Source organism: Cololabis saira, chromosome 10 (assembly GCF_033807715.1).
Source record: "Cololabis saira isolate AMF1-May2022 chromosome 10, fColSai1.1, whole genome shotgun sequence".
Lineage (NCBI taxonomy): Eukaryota > Metazoa > Chordata > Actinopteri > Beloniformes > Belonidae > Cololabis > Cololabis saira.
The window spans coordinates 13,118,687-13,137,566 of NC_084596.1; the positions used below are offsets into that span (position 1 = coordinate 13,118,687).

At 36.7% G+C, this 18,880-nt stretch overlaps 3 protein-coding genes across 4 annotated transcripts; 1 reads left to right on the top strand and 2 right to left on the bottom strand.

Moving 5' to 3' along the window:
- Positions 1-1,419: 1,419 nt before the first annotated feature.
- Positions 1,420-5,850, bottom strand: tceanc2 (transcription elongation factor A (SII) N-terminal and central domain containing 2). Of its 2 annotated transcripts, XM_061731735.1 has the most exons (5): positions 5,750-5,791; positions 5,503-5,601; positions 5,258-5,399; positions 2,383-2,576; positions 1,420-1,937 (listed from the first exon to the last, which is right to left on the bottom strand). In XM_061731735.1, exons 2-5 carry the CDS (start codon positions 5,599-5,601, stop codon positions 1,749-1,751), a joined length of 624 nt encoding a protein of 207 aa, XP_061587719.1. In that variant the 5' UTR covers positions 5,750-5,791; the 3' UTR covers positions 1,420-1,748. The 2 variants fall into 2 exon arrangements, with proteins under 2 accessions (XP_061587719.1, XP_061587718.1); XM_061731734.1 differs by having other exon boundaries at positions 5,503-5,850.
- A 13-nt stretch (positions 5,851-5,863) lies between these two features.
- tmem59 (transmembrane protein 59) lies at positions 5,864-11,425 on the top strand. The gene is made up of 8 exons (XM_061731733.1): positions 5,864-6,103; positions 6,262-6,367; positions 7,611-7,705; positions 7,801-7,953; positions 8,053-8,125; positions 8,617-8,740; positions 8,864-8,981; positions 10,710-11,425. The coding sequence occupies exons 1-8, from the start codon at positions 5,948-5,950 to the stop codon at positions 10,860-10,862; spliced, it is 978 nt and encodes a 325-aa protein (XP_061587717.1). The 5' UTR covers positions 5,864-5,947; the 3' UTR covers positions 10,863-11,425.
- A 2,286-nt stretch (positions 11,426-13,711) lies between these two features.
- Positions 13,712-18,447, bottom strand: lrrc42 (leucine rich repeat containing 42). The gene is made up of 7 exons (XM_061731010.1): positions 17,814-18,447; positions 16,717-16,848; positions 15,851-15,972; positions 15,674-15,759; positions 14,418-14,531; positions 14,260-14,344; positions 13,712-14,175 (listed from the first exon to the last, which is right to left on the bottom strand). Exons 1-7 carry the CDS (start codon positions 18,200-18,202, stop codon positions 13,880-13,882), a joined length of 1,224 nt encoding a protein of 407 aa, XP_061586994.1. The 5' UTR covers positions 18,203-18,447; the 3' UTR covers positions 13,712-13,879.
- Positions 18,448-18,880: the final 433 nt, after the last annotated feature.

The window sequence follows — 18,880 nt, forward strand, 5'->3', positions numbered from 1 at the left end:
AATATTCAAATTTTTTGAGATAGGATATTTGAGTTTTCTTAAGCTGTAAGCCATAATCAGCAATATTAAAATAATAAAAAGCTTGCAATATTTCAGTTGATTTGTAATGAATCCAGAATGTATGACATTTTTGTTTTTTTTAGTTGCATTACAGAAAATAAAGAACTTTATCACAATATTCTAATTTTCTGAGACAGTCCTATATATATATATATATATATATATATATATATATATATATATATATATATATATAAGACAGCCTGGAAAATTAGAGTGAACATTCATGAACAGTTGATGCTGGATGATTTACAGTAATCAAAACAATGCCAATAATTATTTTTTTCTAGTTAAATCAAACTGTGATTAAAAGGCAGGGTAAGAAATTCTATATTATTTATAACCAAGAGAACTTTTTTTTGTCATATTTAGTAAATATCTTCTTATTACCCACAAACTGTATACTCCCATTTATAAAGTACAAACAACCTTGTCTTCACAAACAGCTTTGGCTTCATACCATCAGAAACCATCAGGGAGCACTGCACTGTAAACACCAGTGAGCTTGTATCTAAGGATGCTCGGGAGTTCATGATGGGTTGTTTTTCTTTTTGGGAAGTAATGAAGGGAGGAGCTTGCTCTCTGTGTTTGGTAAAGCTTTGCTCATCAGCAGATGCAACATCATCCAGCAATTGCTTACCCTATCTGTATAAATGTTCAATCACAGTGAGGTCATTGGTCGTGCTTTGAAGAAAAAGTAAACAAAAGTTTGAAGGTCTTGGATTTTACGTTATATATGTTGTAGTTAATACAAAAAAACTAATATCTATTACAATGATTTGATCCCGACAAGAGCAAATGTTTTTTCAGAAGCTGTAATATGAACTTGTTGTATATTTTCATACGTGCCATAAATTCTTAGAAAATGTCTACATGTTTGGTTTGTTGATGAGAGAAATATATTGTGTGTTCACTGCTGAAGTAAATCCCACTAAAGAAAGTCAAACAAATGGAGATCATCATTAGGAACACATTTAGAAGTAAGGCTTTTTTTAAATCACCGCTAACTATCAAGTTGAAGGGATGAGACAATAGAAAATATTTTGGAAATTAGAGTCTGATTAAATGGAGATCTCATCCAATAACCCAGTCTGCTTGCCTTTAACATTATGGATATTTTTTCCACTAAAAATATCTTTAAAATGTGCTGAAATATATAAAAATTCTGCAGAATTGCAAGAAAAAAAACTAATTTAGTATTTGGGTCGGAGCTTTAGGATTCTGCTGTATCCTGTGAACTAAAGAGGTTTTCACATTCATTTTAAAAAGGAAATATGTGATAAAGTGCGGGAGGACGGGGTGAGATGGCATTAGGTGACCCTTTTCAATGATATTATTTAAAAAAAATGGACCCAATGCTGAATTTGTCATATTTATATCATGTTTTGTACAAAATGGTTCAATAGCAATATAAAAACTAAGCTCCTACGGACAAATAATGTAAAGAAAAAAAAAAACATTTCATCATCATCATCATCATCATCATCATGAATCTATCATAAATACATGTAATGGGGAAAAAAATGTTTAAGGCTACTGATGTGCCACAAAATGTAAACGTTTCTGTACCTTCCACACCAAAATTTAAAAAAAATGTATATTAAAAAAACACAATGATAGAAAAATGTGCATTAAAAACATTCACAAACTTAAAATGCATCTTCAGCCTCAGATTAATTTCTCCTATGTTATTTTTTATATTTAGAAACCAGCTGGCTGACTGACATTTTGCTGTCCTTCACCTGAGTTCTGATGTCAGAGTTGTGTTTGAAGGCAAATACCAGCGCTCTGACTGTCCTTCTGTACGAACTACTGACTAACCGAGAGCTCTGGTGAAACACTTCTCTCTCGATGTTGTCTATAAGCCCCGAATCCTCCTGCGCATCAAAAAGGACAAAGAGAAAAAAAATACATCTCATAAATATACAAAACTAGCATACATAAATTAATTGTATACACCAATTAACTGCCTTGCACGAGTCTGTATTGTTTGGTTTGTTCATTTGTGAGATCTACATAAGTTTAAACAAAAGAAGGGTGAGCCAGTAATGATGTACTGTAAGCTTAATTTTCAGTGAAGTCCATTAATTTCAAATGCCAGGAGAAGTTAAACTATTCAGACTTGTTCTTTAATTATATCTCCTCTACAAAAACAACTTCACTTCTTATAAGCGAGCTTGTCCATCAGTTTATATTATTATTCAAGTTGTATTGTTCGTTACATTTTAATAAGTCAAATGTAGATTAGAGGCACAATAAACAGAGTGAGTAAAACATGAGGACTTTTAATGTCACTGTGAACTTCACGATGCTGCGTCTCACCTTGACCTCCAGTGATTCAGACAGCAATCTTCTTGCGTTGCTCCTGAGTCCTTCGGATTGTTTGTCAGAGCGCACTTCAATAGAAGGCTTATTTGAATTCTCCTCAATGAACGTCCTCCAGTCGGTGTAAACCTTCGCTGCCATTGAGCTCACCTCAGGATCCAGATGCTTTCGCATTTTGTTGATGATGTGACCTGAGAAGAGAGGGCTTTTCATTATCTGCTGAACTAATTCCAGTATCGTGATGCTTAAAGTCAGTATTGCCATGTTTCAGGTGAACTCAGTTTTGACAGCTGTTTGCTCAATCCTCCACTAACAACTCAAGGTAAACCTATGAAGTGTTATATGGATTCAAACTTGCCAAAATTGGCAATTTTGACAACTTTTGGAAACTATTTACAACTGTACAATAGATTTTTATGCATATTGCATTAGTCTAAAGTCAGGGTTGAGCCAGCCGTAACTAAAATAAATCCCTGATTTTTACAAATGATGAATTTTCTGGGTTTCTTTTTTTTTTACTTTTTCATAATAGCAAGTACATTATGGATCTTTCGATATGCAAGTTTTACTGGACATGACTGTATTTAACTTGCATGTGCACTGTGCTAAAAAAATATGGATGCTGCCACAAAATTTGGAGTACAACAAACTATTTTTCCATCAATGATTGCTCCTATGTATCAAAGTAAGAAAAGACTAAATTTAACATAATATTCTGTACATTGAAATTTTGTCAAACCAAACCAAGCACCATTAGAAAAAAAAAAAAGGAGTACCTCGTTATTGTTTGATTATGCTTTCGCTATCAAATTTTGAATATATAATTAAAAAAAAGTCTTATAATGGGTTAGCACAGTGAAGACTGAACTATTATTTATTTGGATTGATAAATGAGCTCAGCGCACAACTCAGTTTGCAGGGATTAGCTCAGCAGAATCTCCTGAGGAGATAGTGTGTTATCTTTAAGGCAAAAGCTAGAGGTCTAATCCCGAAAGTCACAGTTCATATGTCTAATTCTTCTTAGACAAAATGTGCCATTCAAGCCAACAACAATATATATATATATATATATAAATAATTAACCAAAAAAAAAGCATTAAATACTAATTACCCCCTCACTGTTTCCATCGACCTTGGGAGGGTAAATTGCAGCCAGGTGCTGCTAATCATCAATCGCTGATGAACTGATCATCAGCAGGAGTCCAGACTTTGTAAAAATGAACTTTTGACAGAATCCTACTCTGAAACTTTCCGGTGTGGTACCACAAGGTTACACAAGGGAAAGACATAAACAACTACCTGTAAAGAAACAACTGTGGCTGCAAGTCAATCTGGAAAGCTTTACAAAATCCTTTTAAAATCATCTGAAGTTCAAAATTCAGACTGAGGAAGATTATTCACAACTAAAGCATTCAGGACCATTGTCAGTCTTACCCAGAGTGACACCCCTGCAAATACAGTATATCCCGAAGATAGCAAAGTATTTTTTTCTCTAAGTGAAAGCTCGAAAAAGAAAGTAAATAATTAACATTTAACATTCTCCCTGTCGAGCACAGTGGTGGAGAGGGAATGATTTGGGGTTGGTTTGCAGCCACTGGACCTTCGCACCTACAGTCGTTAAGTCGACCATGAACTCCTCTACAACAATATTCAAGAGGCAAACGCAAGGCCATCTCAAATACAGCTCAAGCTTGCTCAAAGTTAGGTCATGCAACTGGACAATGATCTGAAGCACACTCCCAAATGCACAGTATGACAGAGTTGGTAAAAATAAAAGAATCAAGGTTATGGAATAGTCTAATTAAAATATAGACATCAACCCAATTGAAATGCTAAGGTGAAAAGAGATAATAATGTTCAAAGCAAGGAATAATCTACTACCAAAAAATATCCAAGGAATGTTCACAGAGAGAGAAAATAGGGCTAAGGGGAGAACTAAATTTTAGAAAACATAAAGTACCAACAACAATGAAAAGCATGTGCATATCGAACTGTGGAGTGACTCTGTGGAACAGTTTTGAGCAGGAAATGAAGTACTAACATAAATCTGTTTAAAAAGAGATACGAAACATTATTTATAAACAGGTATATGGAATTGGGTTAACGAGGAGTGTGAGAATCAAATAAAATAGGGAAAAATTGTATATTATACTTACTTAAGATATGTTAAGATATTTATGTGGATATTTATGTAGTATATATTATATGTTGAGAGGGATAGTTATAATTATGTAATATATGTTATTATGTATGTAGCATATATATATTTATAGGGATATCTATGTAGTTTATATAGTATATATTTATATAATATTTGTATTTTCTATATATTGATATAATATTCATGTAATATTTATATTTTTTATATACTTATATGGATAATTATGCATATAATAATAGGCATGTTTACGTAGTATTTATATAGACTATATTTATATGGATATTGTGTAGATATAATAGCAATAATTTAAATTCATAGAGTTATAGAGGGGTAGGAACTAGGAAAAAGTGTATACTTCTTCCTACTCCTTTTTCAAACCTATGTGCATAAGAAGATGTTACTGTTTATTTTTATTTTTATATACATGTTCGAAATAAATTCATTCATTCATTCATTCATTCATTCATTCATTCAGATATGCATTAACAAATGTCTCCAAACCTCAATGAACTGTAGCAATGTTGTAAGCAGACCAACATTTCTGCAGAATGATCCAAGAAACTAATGGATCAAAGATGGATCTACAAGTTACTGACTTATGGGGGGGGTACTTAGTATTGCACCTATCATTTTGGCTAAAGCTTTTAACCAAACAAACACTGACACAAAGTACAAACACAGTAAAAATATCTCCAGATGTCTCTGGTGTACCTATCTTTGTGGACTTGAGCACCTCCCTGGATGGGATCTTCTTGCCCAGCTCTGTCAGGGCACTCAGCAGGTTGTCTTTGCTCTGGTCTGGCAGCTCCAGCATGGACTTGTAGCGCATGATGTCCTCGATCACGACCACCCTCTTCAAGAAAACACAAGAATTAAGTGAATTAAGTGACTACTGTGTCACTTACATGGTAAAGTTAAATGGTCCTGTTCAGTCAGGCGCATGCGCAGTAGCTCACCCTTAGGGATTCAATTGTAGCTTGTTTGTAAACCTTTCCCTTGCTCTTCGACTGTTTAGGCGATTCGCCTTTGGGAAGGCGAACCACAAACTTGTCCATCTTTAAACAAAAAAGATATTTACTGTTGTCAATATGTATGCATTAGCTTTTTTGTTTAATTAAAAAGACGAAAATAGTGCCCCCAACAACTTTCCCCGACTGCTGTTAGAAGGGCATTTAGAATTAAAGCGAATTAAATCATTACTACCCTAAACTCTTTGATAAGTTGTCCAAAAAATGTGGAAATGGATCGAAAGTGACTAGAATATCAGAGGTACTTCATGTAGCAGCAAAACATGCAGTGAAGATCTCGCGCGAGCTCTGAATCCCGCGAGAACACAGGCTGATTAAGACGGACGAGGAAGAGAAGCGTGTGGTTTGTTTGTTTGGGTTTTTCACGGACAAAATGGAAACTGTCCCCTGTTTCGCCTGGATTTTGGGACTGAGTGTCCTTTTCTCCTGCACATTGGCATCTCCAGATGTGTTCGAGAGCGTGTTGGGAAGCACCACATCTTGTCATAAGTCGTGTGAAATGACATACAGTTTGCACACGTATCCGCGGGTGAGTCTCAGCCTGCAGGGAAACAATGTTACATCTGCTTTTGTTGCTTGCTAAAGTTAATCTGTGACTAGTTTCCAAAAGGGAAACGGTGTCGTCTTCTGTAGATATGGTTTGTTTGACGAGACATTCAACTGGTTTTGGTGTTTTGTACTTTCTAGGAGGAGGAACTGTACGCCTGTCAGAGAGGTTGTCGTCTGTTCTCCATCTGCCAGTTCGTTCGAGACAGCGAGGATTTGAATCAGACCAAATCCGAATGTGAATCAAGTAAGACATGCACACTTTAGCCCTTGATCTCTTATTATAATAACACGTATCAGTATAATTGCCTACAGTACAGCCATACATGTATTGTTGGGGAGTTCTGCCAATTTCTGCTGCTTTGCCAAAAAATGCTACCCAATGGTTTTTCCATCTTTGCAGAGCTACAATTTTACTGTGTTTTACTCCCTAACCCACTTCCTTTTCCCCCAAATGGTCCTTGTCACTTGCCAGTCCGTCATTGTAAATAAGAATGTGTTTTAAATGATCTGCCTGGTTAAATAAAGGCAAATTGATTGATTGAAGAATTTATTAGAAGAATTGCATAGGATCAGGTACAGTTTCATGACAGTACAGATTCGCTGATACAAAGTCAACTAAAAGGCATTATTCCAAGAAAGAATTACACTTGTTTACATTGGAGACCTTTGTTAAACTCATATAACATTGAATGACATACAGGTAAGAAGCAGTACTTTGTAGGGAAGATTGTAAAAGAAAAGGGGGGAATTTACTGTTATTTTGCACCGCGAGAGACTAAAAAGGTGATGAGACAAATAGAATAAGCTAGGTAATACAAAACAAAGGCAGAAAACAAAACAAGAAAACAAAAACCAAAACAAGAAGCAATAATCAGAAGGAACAGCGGTATGTGCAGTAGAGGCTTTGATTATTCCCAGTTTCGAGTAGCAGCCTCCTGTAGGTGGCTTTTTAGGGCAGACTTGGAGGAGATTAGGGATTTGCTCTCTTTTATGGCTGTCGGTAAGGAATTCCACATGTTGGTAATATAGGATGCAAACGAATTTGAACCTTTCTTGGAGTTAACCCTGGGCTGAAAGTGATTTGTGGAGCTGCCTCTAGTGTTATGGTGGTGGACATATTTTACATTTTGAAAGTATTTAGACTAAATGAATATCAAATAAAGCGATAGAATAGTTTTTTTTCCCCCTCTCTTAATCGTATAATGTTCACAAAGTGTAATGCAATTTATGTCATGGGTAGTGTATTTTGAAGGATCAAATACTCAACGTCCCATATTATCAATTTTGCGGCAATCAAACTTTGAAAATCGACTGTGCGCGTGCACAGAACTACAAAGTAGCATTTCTCGGCAGGTAGCAAGGATTTGCAGAACAGGGGAACTGAGCTCCATGCTGAAAACCTTTATCCATAATTAAAAACATTGTGCTCCCTGGAATGCAACAGTGTTTTACCATCTGTTGCCTTTCCTTATTTGAAAAATTTGCAGCCTGTCAGGAAGCCTACAGCCAGTCCGATGAGCAGTATGCATGCAACATAGGCTGTCAGAATCAACTTCCATTTGCTGAGCAGCGACATGAGCAGGTAAAACAATCATTTAGCAGCCTCACTGGGAACAGAAATGTCTGAAAAAGAGTTTTGTTTTAATTTGTGGTCTTTTTTTTGTATTTATTTTATAGTTGGATGCCATGATGCCCAGGATTCACCTTCTGTACCCCCTAACACTGGTCAGAGGGTTTTGGGATGATGTAATGACTCAAGCCCACAGCTTCATCACTTCCACATGGACCTTCTACCTCCAGGTTGATGACGGAAAAGTTGTTATTTTCCAGGTACAGTACTCATGACAGAAGAACTAAGACAGCTTATCATGTTTATGTGCAGTTGTATATTTTAAAGTGTGAAACCTGACTATGTATTCTATTTAACAGACTGAACCACAAGTCAAGATTTTCTCCCAGTTTGAGCTGCCAAGTGAAGACAAGGAGGAGCAACAAAAGAGCTGTAAGCACTCTGTGGTGGTTTTCTTTTTGTTGGTTTGTTAGTTTTCTTTTGCATATGTGAGTATATAACGACACGCATTTTTGTGAGTCTTACCTGGAAGGCATTTAAAGTTTTGTAACAAAAATCATTGTGTACATAATTTTAAAACATTTGTTTCCTCTTACATGCATGTCTTGCAAGCGATGGTGCAATATGAATAATTGCTATTATTTGAGCACAGTTTTTCCCCCCATAGTTTTTTGGGTAAATATCAAGATGGTTTTAAAAAATGTCTCCATTAAGACCTCCTTTTCTTGCCATTTTTAGAGATTTTGTAGCATTAATGGCCTCTATTGAAAGTAGGTAGACAGGAAATGGGAGCCTCTGTAAATGGCGCCCGCTCAACCCACTTGAGATATCAGGGCCTCAAGACCTAATTTTTAACAAGTTTTTATTCATACTGCAAGAGTTAAATGTACATATTAAAATAATTGTGATTTCTTATTTTCAAGTCCCTGGACTGAGCAGCCCAGTGTACAAAGATTACCACCGCACTTTAATCCAAGAGAGAGACAGAGATATGACTGGTGACCGTAACTATGGTGATGAATACAACCTCTTCAGCTGTCTCTCAAGGTTTGTTTGTACTTTTTTCCTAATTCAAGGTTGGATTTTCTTAGCAGAGCCTGGCAATAGTAACACAGAGATTCCTGCCTCTGTGGAGCCTCACAAGCTGAGCATTAGTTCTTTTCTCCTCAGGAACCCTTGGCTACCAGGATGGATCCTGACCACAACTTTGGTGCTGTCTGTGTTGGTCCTGATCTGGATCTGCTGTGCCACTGTGGCAACTGCTGTGGACCAGTATGTACCAGCTGAGGTAAGCTCTTAAATGATACATATTGGAGGTTCTTGAAACTTATTAAGACGTAACTTTTGTTTATGAAAGCTTTGCATTACTGGTTGTTTTCTGAAAAGTTTCATCTGTCCTCCCAAACTTATTTCTCTGCCTCTGAAAAAAATCTGTAACATAAAACTTAAATGTCCTTGTGAATTAAATGTTGATGTTCCACTCATGTTGCATAAGAAAATCTAAGGACCTAATGTACAAGCTCAAGCGATTCATGAGTGATAAGTGGGCCGTGAGCAAAGCCTTTCATTTCACTGAAGTAGAGGGGGGAAAGTTATTCTCCAGGGGCTGACTTTCATGTTTGGTTCTGTTCAGATCAAACAAGCAATTTGTAACTGGTAAGCTTCACGTTGTTTCCACTGCAGGAACCTTCCTGAGGGATGTTTTGGAAAGTTTTAGGCTTTCTGCACTGCCGGTGCAAGGAGCTATTTGATTGGACAATTCTAGTGTTTAAATTCCACCTCCGTTTTCTGTCACGCCACTGTCAGTCTCAACCATAATGTACGAAATATGCCTTAAATTAGGGTCACACTGCAAGAGTTATTGTTACTGTTTTGTAAATAAAACATTTGAGTGAGTTAGTAAAATATTTGAGTAGGGCCACAGCCATCCAAGCTAAGAAGCAGATCAGGCAAATAACATTCTGCCACACCTCAGTGCAAACCTGAATGTACAGTTTAGTTAATTGGTGACTGAAATGCAAAGCAGCAAACAAGCTCGCTAGATAAAAACAGCTCAGTACTTGTAGCAAGAAACTGAGGCACAAGAAATGCAGATCATAAAGAATTGTTCCTCATTCTATATTAAGCCTTGTCTTTTCAAATCAAGAATATTTCCGTTTTAAGCTTGTGTTTTAAGGAAGACTATCTTAACTTGTACCCTTTTGTGTTGCCAGTGTATATACTGTATACAAATGACTGCTGTAGCACTTTTGAAAACTGTCATATACTGAAGTTTGCAGATGACACTGTTATAGTAAGTCTGCTGAATAGTACTGAGACTTCACATGGTCCTGTGTTTGAATACTTTTTAAAATGGTGTGAGGAATCTTTTTTATCTTTGAATATCTTAAAGACAAAGGATATGTGTATCGATTTCAGACGCGTGCAGCCCTCTCCTGTAAGTAAAGTGATTGAGGGTGAAGAAGTTGAAATTGTTGAGTCCTATGAATATTTAGGCACTATTATTGACAACAAACTGTCATTTGGAAAAAAATTCAGACTCAATATATAAGAAAAGCCAGCAGCGCCTTTTTTGTCTTCAAAGACTTTCTAAATTCCAGGTCGATTCTTCCCTGATGACTATGTTTTATCGTTCTTTCATCGAGTCTGTTATCACTTTTTCTTTCATTTGTTGGTTTCAATCTTTGAAAGTCAAAGACAGAAACTTGCTCAATAAGGTTGTCAGTCTAAGCAGTAAAATCATTGGGTCGGCTCAACAAACTTTACAAGAACTTTATAACAAACAGCTGATCAAGAAGGCAAACTCCATGTTGTCTGATTGCTCACATCCCTTACATCAACAGTTTCAGTTTCTACCATCAGTTACTGCTTAGACTCCCTTTTGCTTCTCCTGTCGCGAAACTAATCGCCCCCTTGGGGACAAATAAAGTAATTGATTGATTGATTGCGTGTGGAATAGTGAGGCAGCACGACACTGTTGACTGTAACAATGTTTTGATTCGTGCTCTATCTACAGAAATTGAGCATCTATGGTGACAAGGAGTACATGAAAGAACAGAAACTGACTCCGTACCCAGCATCGTCCCTGATCATCATCACCTCCAGCGGCCCAGAGGAAGAGGCCGGACCGCTCCCTTCCAAGGTGAACCTGGGCCAGTCCGACATCTAGAAGCCGCAGCTGCAGCACAGGAGGGATCATCTCCCCAACGACTTCTCTCCAGTTGATTTTTATCCTCTGGTTTAAGGCCAGTTCTGCTTGTGGTCTTAACAGGACTTAACGTTTTGTATTGGCCGATATGTTTCCACTCAATTTGAAAGTTTTGAAATGGGGCTCAAGGAAAGATACTTTTTATGTATATTGGTACAATTAAGGCATTACAGTATAATGGCAAAAGTAGTTGTCAAAGAAGTTCTGGAACTTTTCTCGCTATTTTCCAGTGTGTACTAGCTCTCCGTTGATGTGGTTTTATTATATCGGCTGGTTAAATTAATTCTTTGTGACTTGAAGTGATACAGCTTTCGCCTGAAACACAACTTTTGATAAAAATCGGTGTGCTGATAGTGCAGAATCCTCTTGCTTGTTCTGATGTTTCTTTTTCAGTGATACCCAGATAATACAGTACGTTTTACACCAGGATTCTTTGCTCTTGATAGTGACGGTACTTACACAAGTCTTTTCTGCTTCATTGTTTGTTCTTTTAACGATGAATCATAATTAAATACAAGAGTGAAGCTGTTTGTTATCTTTTTTTCTTTTCCTCAAACATTTTATACTCTTTTTATGGAAACGAAATCAACACAAGGATGGACCCACAAAAAAAAAATTGAATGATTTTTCCATAATAAATAGATTGAAATTCAGGGAGGGCAGTTTTTATATTCATTCCTCTGGTTTTTGTGAGATGAGGGTCTTACAAAGCCAGCATTATGTTGCTGTCAGCTGGTGATTCCTTTGAAAGTTCTGTTACACCTGTAGAGATTCTTCTAAACAGTTTGACAAAGTGATTTGGAATTGGTGTCTTTTTTCCTGTTCAAACCAACTCTTCATGGAGAACTAGAGAGAATTGGCTTTGGCAGCCATGCTGTGTCGTAAAATGGCTCTAATACCCCTCCCCCATTCACAGCCATTTCCACAGGTACAAAACCTACTGACCTAGTTGCAACAGGGACGGCTATATGTGGTGAATCAGACAGAAGAGCAAAAATATGACCCATCATTCAAAGCAACAGTTTTCTGACTGGCTTTATGTGGTCCAATTTTAACGGACGATGTACGTTTTATTTTACTTTATTTGAAGTCGCAATTCCATTACCACGAGCAGTCGCAGTAAGTTGTCCAAAACTAACGTTGTTGAGCCTATCTTTAAAGTCATGATCATCTTCATTTTGTTTTGAAGGAAAGTCTCTCAGGGTGAAACAGTTGACAGTTACACTCATAAAAAGACACAGTTCAATGGAAACACCAACCCCCTGCAGCTGGACCGTTTTCTTGTGCAAGAAAGTAATGGAAATCCACCTACAGAAATGTCCTGTCTCTCCCTAAATTGATGGTATTAAAAGAGGGTTCTGAGTTTCAGCTGGCTCTTTGCCTGTTTCCAAGTTTAAATAATGTGAATGATCAGGTTGTAATACAATTTCTACAAATGTATAGGAGAAATTTCAGGTAGCTTCTAATGAGTATAATATGTCATCCTTCTCTAGATCTAAATACCGGTAACTATCAAGCACAATCATCTCATGCAGCCAATATACAACACAACGCTTGCACAAGTGGCCATTCCTGATCCTATGGGTTTAATAGTTCCAGATAAACGGGAGAATTATATAGTCTAACATTTTGAAGGAGTCTGCTTTGAGATATATACAAGCACAATGAAAAGAGGTAACAGTTGTGGGAGATAAAGGATCTTGATTGCATTTACTTTATCTATCAAAGAGGTTGGAAGAGTTTTCCAGAAGTCGATTTTAGTCTTGTGCATAGTTGTAAAGTTAACCTCCAATAAAGATCTACATTTCTTTGTCACTACAACTCAATACAGGACTGTCTCAGAAAATTTGAATATTGTGATAGTCCTTTATTTTCTGTAATACAAAAATGTCATGCATTCTGGATTAATTACAAATCAACTGAAATTTTCTAAGCCTTTTATTATTTTAATATTGCTGATATGGTTTACAGCTTAAGAAAACTCAAATATCCTATCTCAAAAAATTAGAATATTCTGGGAATCTTAAACTGTAAGCCATAATAAGCAATATTAAAATAATAAAAGGCTTGCAATATTTCAGTTGATTTGTAATGAATCCAGAATGTATGACATTTTTGTTTTTTTAATTGCATTACAGAAAATAATAGAACTTTATCACAATATTCTAATTTTCTGAGACAGTCCTCCTGTATATGTATGTAGTTTTTCCCAAAGTTATTTTTAAAGGTACCTACTTGAGTCCTTGTTGATCTGAATATCTAACTGAGACTAATTTACCCCAATTCGTTTTATACCCTGAAAAAAGTAGTTCCGTTTTATCTGCATAGGAGGACCTTTTAGTTGAGGTGTGTTCTCCACTGAAACCATGTATTCCTGCATGTGACTGATGTGTCTCTAAGGGGATTCTAGTGTGAAGGACAAAGGACAAGAGGGAAGTGGCAGAGACTCCAGAATAAACGAAAAGAAAAAGCAACCAAACTTGCAGTGATTGAAAAACCTCCACAACTCTATCCATCTTTTCTGCTTGATGACTGAAATCACTTGAGCTGCTGCTGGAATTCCCCACTCAAGATCACAAGATTTTGAAGTAAAATCTTCCAAGGGAACTCACTTTATAACAAAGCCTCAACAATGTGATGATAGTGGTGTAAAATGGGTTTATATAACAGCAAGGACAGAGCTTTTTGGAGTGTCAGCACTAGAGTCCACTCTCTCCCTTCCACATGTTTGTGTGCACTTGTTCAAAAAATGTGCTACACAGAGGTACCAAACTACACAAAGGAAGAAAAACACATAGAAGGTACAAAACTTTATTTATTTATTTACTTCTTAAAAGAAAATACTCAATGTATTTTGACAGTTCACCAGTGTAAGTCATCTGCAGGCAGTTCTTATTTTTGCGAGGCTGAATTCCACCTTTTTGACTGCCGCTCTTGTGCTTTGTGTGTATGGAATGCTGCTGGGGTGCATCCTTCTCTCAGTAGCTGTTCAACAGGTCCATATCCTCTGCAGTAAGAGCCGGCGGTGGCAAACGTTTTGGTGGAGGGCTTTGATGTGAGGCGTCACACTTTTCTGACTCCTGCCTCCTTTTCTGGCTGTGACAGCAGGGAGACTTCGCTTGAGGGGTTTTGGTGGGGGGGACGGGGTTCTCTTTAATGTGATTCACTGTTGTGGGTCTGTAGAAATGCAGCCTCTCCCTGCCGGCCTCCTCCGCACTCTTGTCAATCAGGGATGCTCCATTCAGTACATCTCTGACAAACTTCTGCCTCCCAACTACAAAAAAAAAAAAAGGGAGGAAAAAAAGCCACCTTTAATTGTTTGATAATACATTTCCAAAGCAAGATGTAATGGACTTACAAAAGCGAAGAGCTGACATCCTTGATTCTTCAATTTTCTTCTGTTTTGGCACTTGGGAGGCACTTGTTTCCCACTGACTTACAACCTGAAAAAGAATGAGTCAAATGTTAACATCCATCCCTGCGTACTGTCAACCTGCAACGTCTGAAAACATTTACCTGCTCTGCCCAACCTTCGGTTTTACATCTCGAGTGGTCAAAGGTGTTCAGTGGTTTCTCCGAATGAATTAGGCCCAGCAGCTTCCACATGCTCGTCTTCAATCCTGTACCGAGCTGGGTGTATAAAGAACGTGGAAGTCTCAGGAATATAATAATAAGCTGCAGTGGAATCTCACATCCTGTGCTGCTGTGCTATGGAATTTGATGTACAAATTTATATGTAGAGTATCTAACTCTTTAAATAGCATTATCACCTGCTTAATGAATCCTGCACTCAGCTCAGTCAGGTTCACATCTACGTTGTGGAACCACTGGCGTTCATGTCTCTACACTTGCACCTGACACTGTTTTCTTTTTGTGTCACTGTTGTTTTTAACAGAGGTGTCAAGTAACGAAGTACAAATACTTCGTTACCTTACTTAAGTAGAAATTTTGGTTATCTATACTTCACTGGAGTAATTATTTTTCAGACGACTTTTTACTTTTACTTCTTACATTTTCACGCAATCATCTGTACTTTTTACTCCTTACATTTTAAAAACAGCCTCGTTACTCTATTTCATTTCGGCCTTTAAACAAAAAACTATCCAGTTAAATTGCACCATCCGGATAGAGTGAATTTGGTTGTGGTTGTTTCAGATGTTCTTGTCCAGTTTTGTTCTTACATCCGTTCCCTCAGATTCCTGCAACTAAACTTGGATGTACATTCCAATAAAGGTTAGGATAAATGATAACATGCCTCTGAAGTTTGACTTTTTGCACCATTACAATACTAGTCATCATATCTGCTGCTCTCTGAAACATATGTTAATGCTCAATAGTACACATATATGGTTCTTTAATATATTTGCATTATACTAAGATACATTCATTTTCAATGGCTTTTGTCCTTAATGGCTTTTTTCCCCCTTACATTACTTTTACTTTTACACTTTAAGTAGTTTTGAAACCAGTACTTTTATACTTTTACTTGAGTAAAAAACTTGAGTTGATACTTCAACTTCTACAGGAGTATTTTTAAACTCTAGTATCGATACTTCTACCTGAGTAATGAATGTGAATACTTTTGACACCTCTGGTTTTTAAGTCTTCTGTATTGTGGTTTTTGTTGTCTTTTATATCATAGGTTGTTGTCTTTTATATCGTGTATGTTATATGTATAACTTTTTATGGTACTATGGACCTGTTCTCGAGATGTGTCTTTAATAAAGTGTGAATTGAAATTGAATTGAATCACATCCAAGCTGCTGTTATACCTTCATATTGGTCCCGGACATATCCAGCTTCACAAGCTTTGGGAGGCATGTGAGGTATCTGAGAGCCCTTTCGGAGATTGGATTGCCTGTATAAGAAAAAGATTGACAGTTTTATATGCTTTAAACTTGCTGATGGCCACATTAGTGCCATCGCTACTAAAATGGAAACCACTTAACGGGAAAGATCCAGGAGCTGGAGACAGTCCAGTCCCTTCCGCATCACCCGGATAGGTGCAGTCAGTCTTTGCAGGCCAACGTCTGACAAGCCGTTACCGCCAATGGAAAGCTGAATCAAGCTTCTAAGATAGAAATACATATATGTCAGTGGGTTTTTCTTAGGGTTGCCACCTTTCAGAAATAGAAATAAGGGATGCCCTGATTTCAGCAGCGCAGGTGACAAAAAAAAGGGACATCCCCAAAACTTCTAAAATGCATAGAAATGTATTTATTTTATAAAACAAAATGATTTGATTTAAAGTTTAAAGTGCCTTAATAGCATTGAACTTGCATGACTGTACAGACAGCCAACCATGCTAGTAACTGAAATATCCTCCTATGATATGTATGTCCACATCAGCCATGATGTATAATATAGCCTACAGGTGAAGAATATGGTGTAAAAGTTAATTTATTTCAATAATTCAACTTAAAAGGTGAAATTAATACATTACATAGTCTCATTACATGCAAAGCAAGATGTGTTAAACCTTTAATTGTTATAATTTTGATGATTGAATTGAAATTATAACAAATAAAGGCTTGAAATATCTCACTTTGAATGTAGTGGGAAATAATATATTTGTTTCACCTTGAGTTGAATTTACTACTGATGAAGTTTTGCAATATATTCAAATTTTCAGACCTTCACCTGTATGTTATGACATAAATAAATAAGAGCATAATATGTGTCTGTATTGGTTCAATACGGAACACAACTTTTAATTCCCAATTACGTAACAATTCCGTATTTTAAGGGACGGGTGGCAAGCCTAGTCTTTCTTAATCTATCATCATCCAGGCTGAGGGAGTGGAAAACACCTTACTTTGCCAGGGAAGCAGATGTTAAATGCTGGAATAGTTCATGATCATCACCCAGTTTGCAGCCAAATAAATCCAGAGACTTTAAACTGTGAAATGTTTTTATCTCATCCATCCGCTCATGTAGTAGTGGAAACCTGTAGAGATGAAAAGGGGGAAATGAAATGCTGCTATTTAGTGCTGACTAAAATCCCAAAGCTGTCAGTTTGTGAATGAAACAACCATGGGTGCAGATCTCGGGGGGGACAGGGGGGACATGTCCCCCCCAATTTCTGAAAAACATGAATTGTCCCCCCCAATAAAAATACCCTAAATTATTCAAAATTGAACAAATGTATTTTCGGACTTAAAGGTTGAATATGTAGAATATTTATTAAAAATATATTTCTAAAAAAAATACTGGTCGGATTGATGATAAACAGGGCAACATGGGTACATTTTGTTGATAATTTTCATGATTTTGTTGTCTCTTCAATGAATAAATATGAATTTATTGTCAAGTTGTATTATCCATGAGTTGTCTAGATACAGATAAGAAGATTTATACAGACAAGAAGAGTTAGCCTATTAAGATACAGGATCTCTTCTTCCAGGGAGTCCTGGAAAATGAACATGGACATTTATGTAAATACATTTGATGTTGGGTAAACTTGGGTTGTGTTTATTGATGTGTTATTTTTTTTTTTTAGAACTGTTTACCACCATAACTGTGTTAAAACATGATCAGTTAGTTTAAACAACTTGTTTAGGGCTCCATATTTCATCCATATATCAATTGATCGTGCATAAAGTAGTCCCATAGGATAAAAGGAAGATGTTGAGAAGAATTTGAGATGAGTAGACACTACATGCCCAAAACCCTTAACATTATGTTTTACGAATATAACAGTTAAGTAAGCAATGACACATACTGTTGGCTGTTTAGGACAAATAAACAAGAAAGGTAAGCACAATAAATGATTCCCTGTGCAGTATTTTTTGGCGAGCCTTTACCAATTTATGGCATGGTATGAGTTGCTTATTGGCAAAAAATTACAAATTAAAATCACGTTGGTGTCCCCCCCAATCCTGACATAGATCTGCACCCCTGGAAACAACCTACCTGTTTCTCATGCAGAGGGATCCCAGCACCATTGGCCCATAGGCATCACTGAATAACCTCAGTGCCTTTGCAGAAACGTCTGGGTTTAAAAACACGCGATTCTCTTCAGCTGCTACAAAAAGTCTGTCCCCTATTTGCTCGGGAAAGCCCACCAAAGAGTCCACATGGTGGATGTTGTCAACTACGAACAACAAAGAGATGTCGAACAGGGACTTTGTGGTGTATCTGAGATTCCCCTCCTCATTGTAGGTGAATATAAAATGCTCCTTTTTCAGCACAAACGGATCAGTCCTCCTGCAGGATGATGCTGGTTTCGGTTGAGCCAGGACTATGTCACGGACACGACGAAGGTTGCCCTTTTCTCTGACATAAATGGGGCCGTTGTCCATTTCAAAAGGTGGAAAAACTCCAGTCAGCCAACATGAAGCATGACAAAATGTCAGAGCAGCCCACAAGATCAATGAGGCTAATTAGCTTAGCTAAAGCCTAAAGAATTACAGAATTTAAAGCATTTTCTCGTCTTATTCTACGCTTTACAGCTCGTTTTATACTTCCCATGTATATTTGTTCATCAGTGCACTGAGTTACTTTAGGTTGCCCCATAGACTGTATAAAACAAGGGTTGCCCTCACAGTGCAATTTAGCGCTGGTTCTTACCTTCAAGTTAAAAGCTCACCATCAACAGAAATGCTTGTTTAAGGAAACAAGTGTATAAAAATGGAAATATAAAAAGAGGAATAAAGGAGGAAAAAAAGAAGGAAAAAAAGAGGAAAAAATTGAAAAAAATTATGAAAAAAAGAGAGAAAAAGAGGAAAAAAGAGAAAAGAAGAAGAAAAATAGGAAAAAAGAGGAAAAAAGAAGAAATAAAAGAGGAAAAAAAGATTTAAAAAAAGAGGAAAAAATAGGAAAAAAGGGAAAAAAGAGGAGAAAAATGAGATAAAAAAGAGGAAAAAATAAGGAAAAAAGAGGAAAGCAAGAGGAAAAATCGAGAAAAAAATAGGAAAAAATGAGGAAAAAGAGGAAGAAAAGAGAAAAAAAGAGGAAAAAAGAGGAAAAAAGGAAAAAAA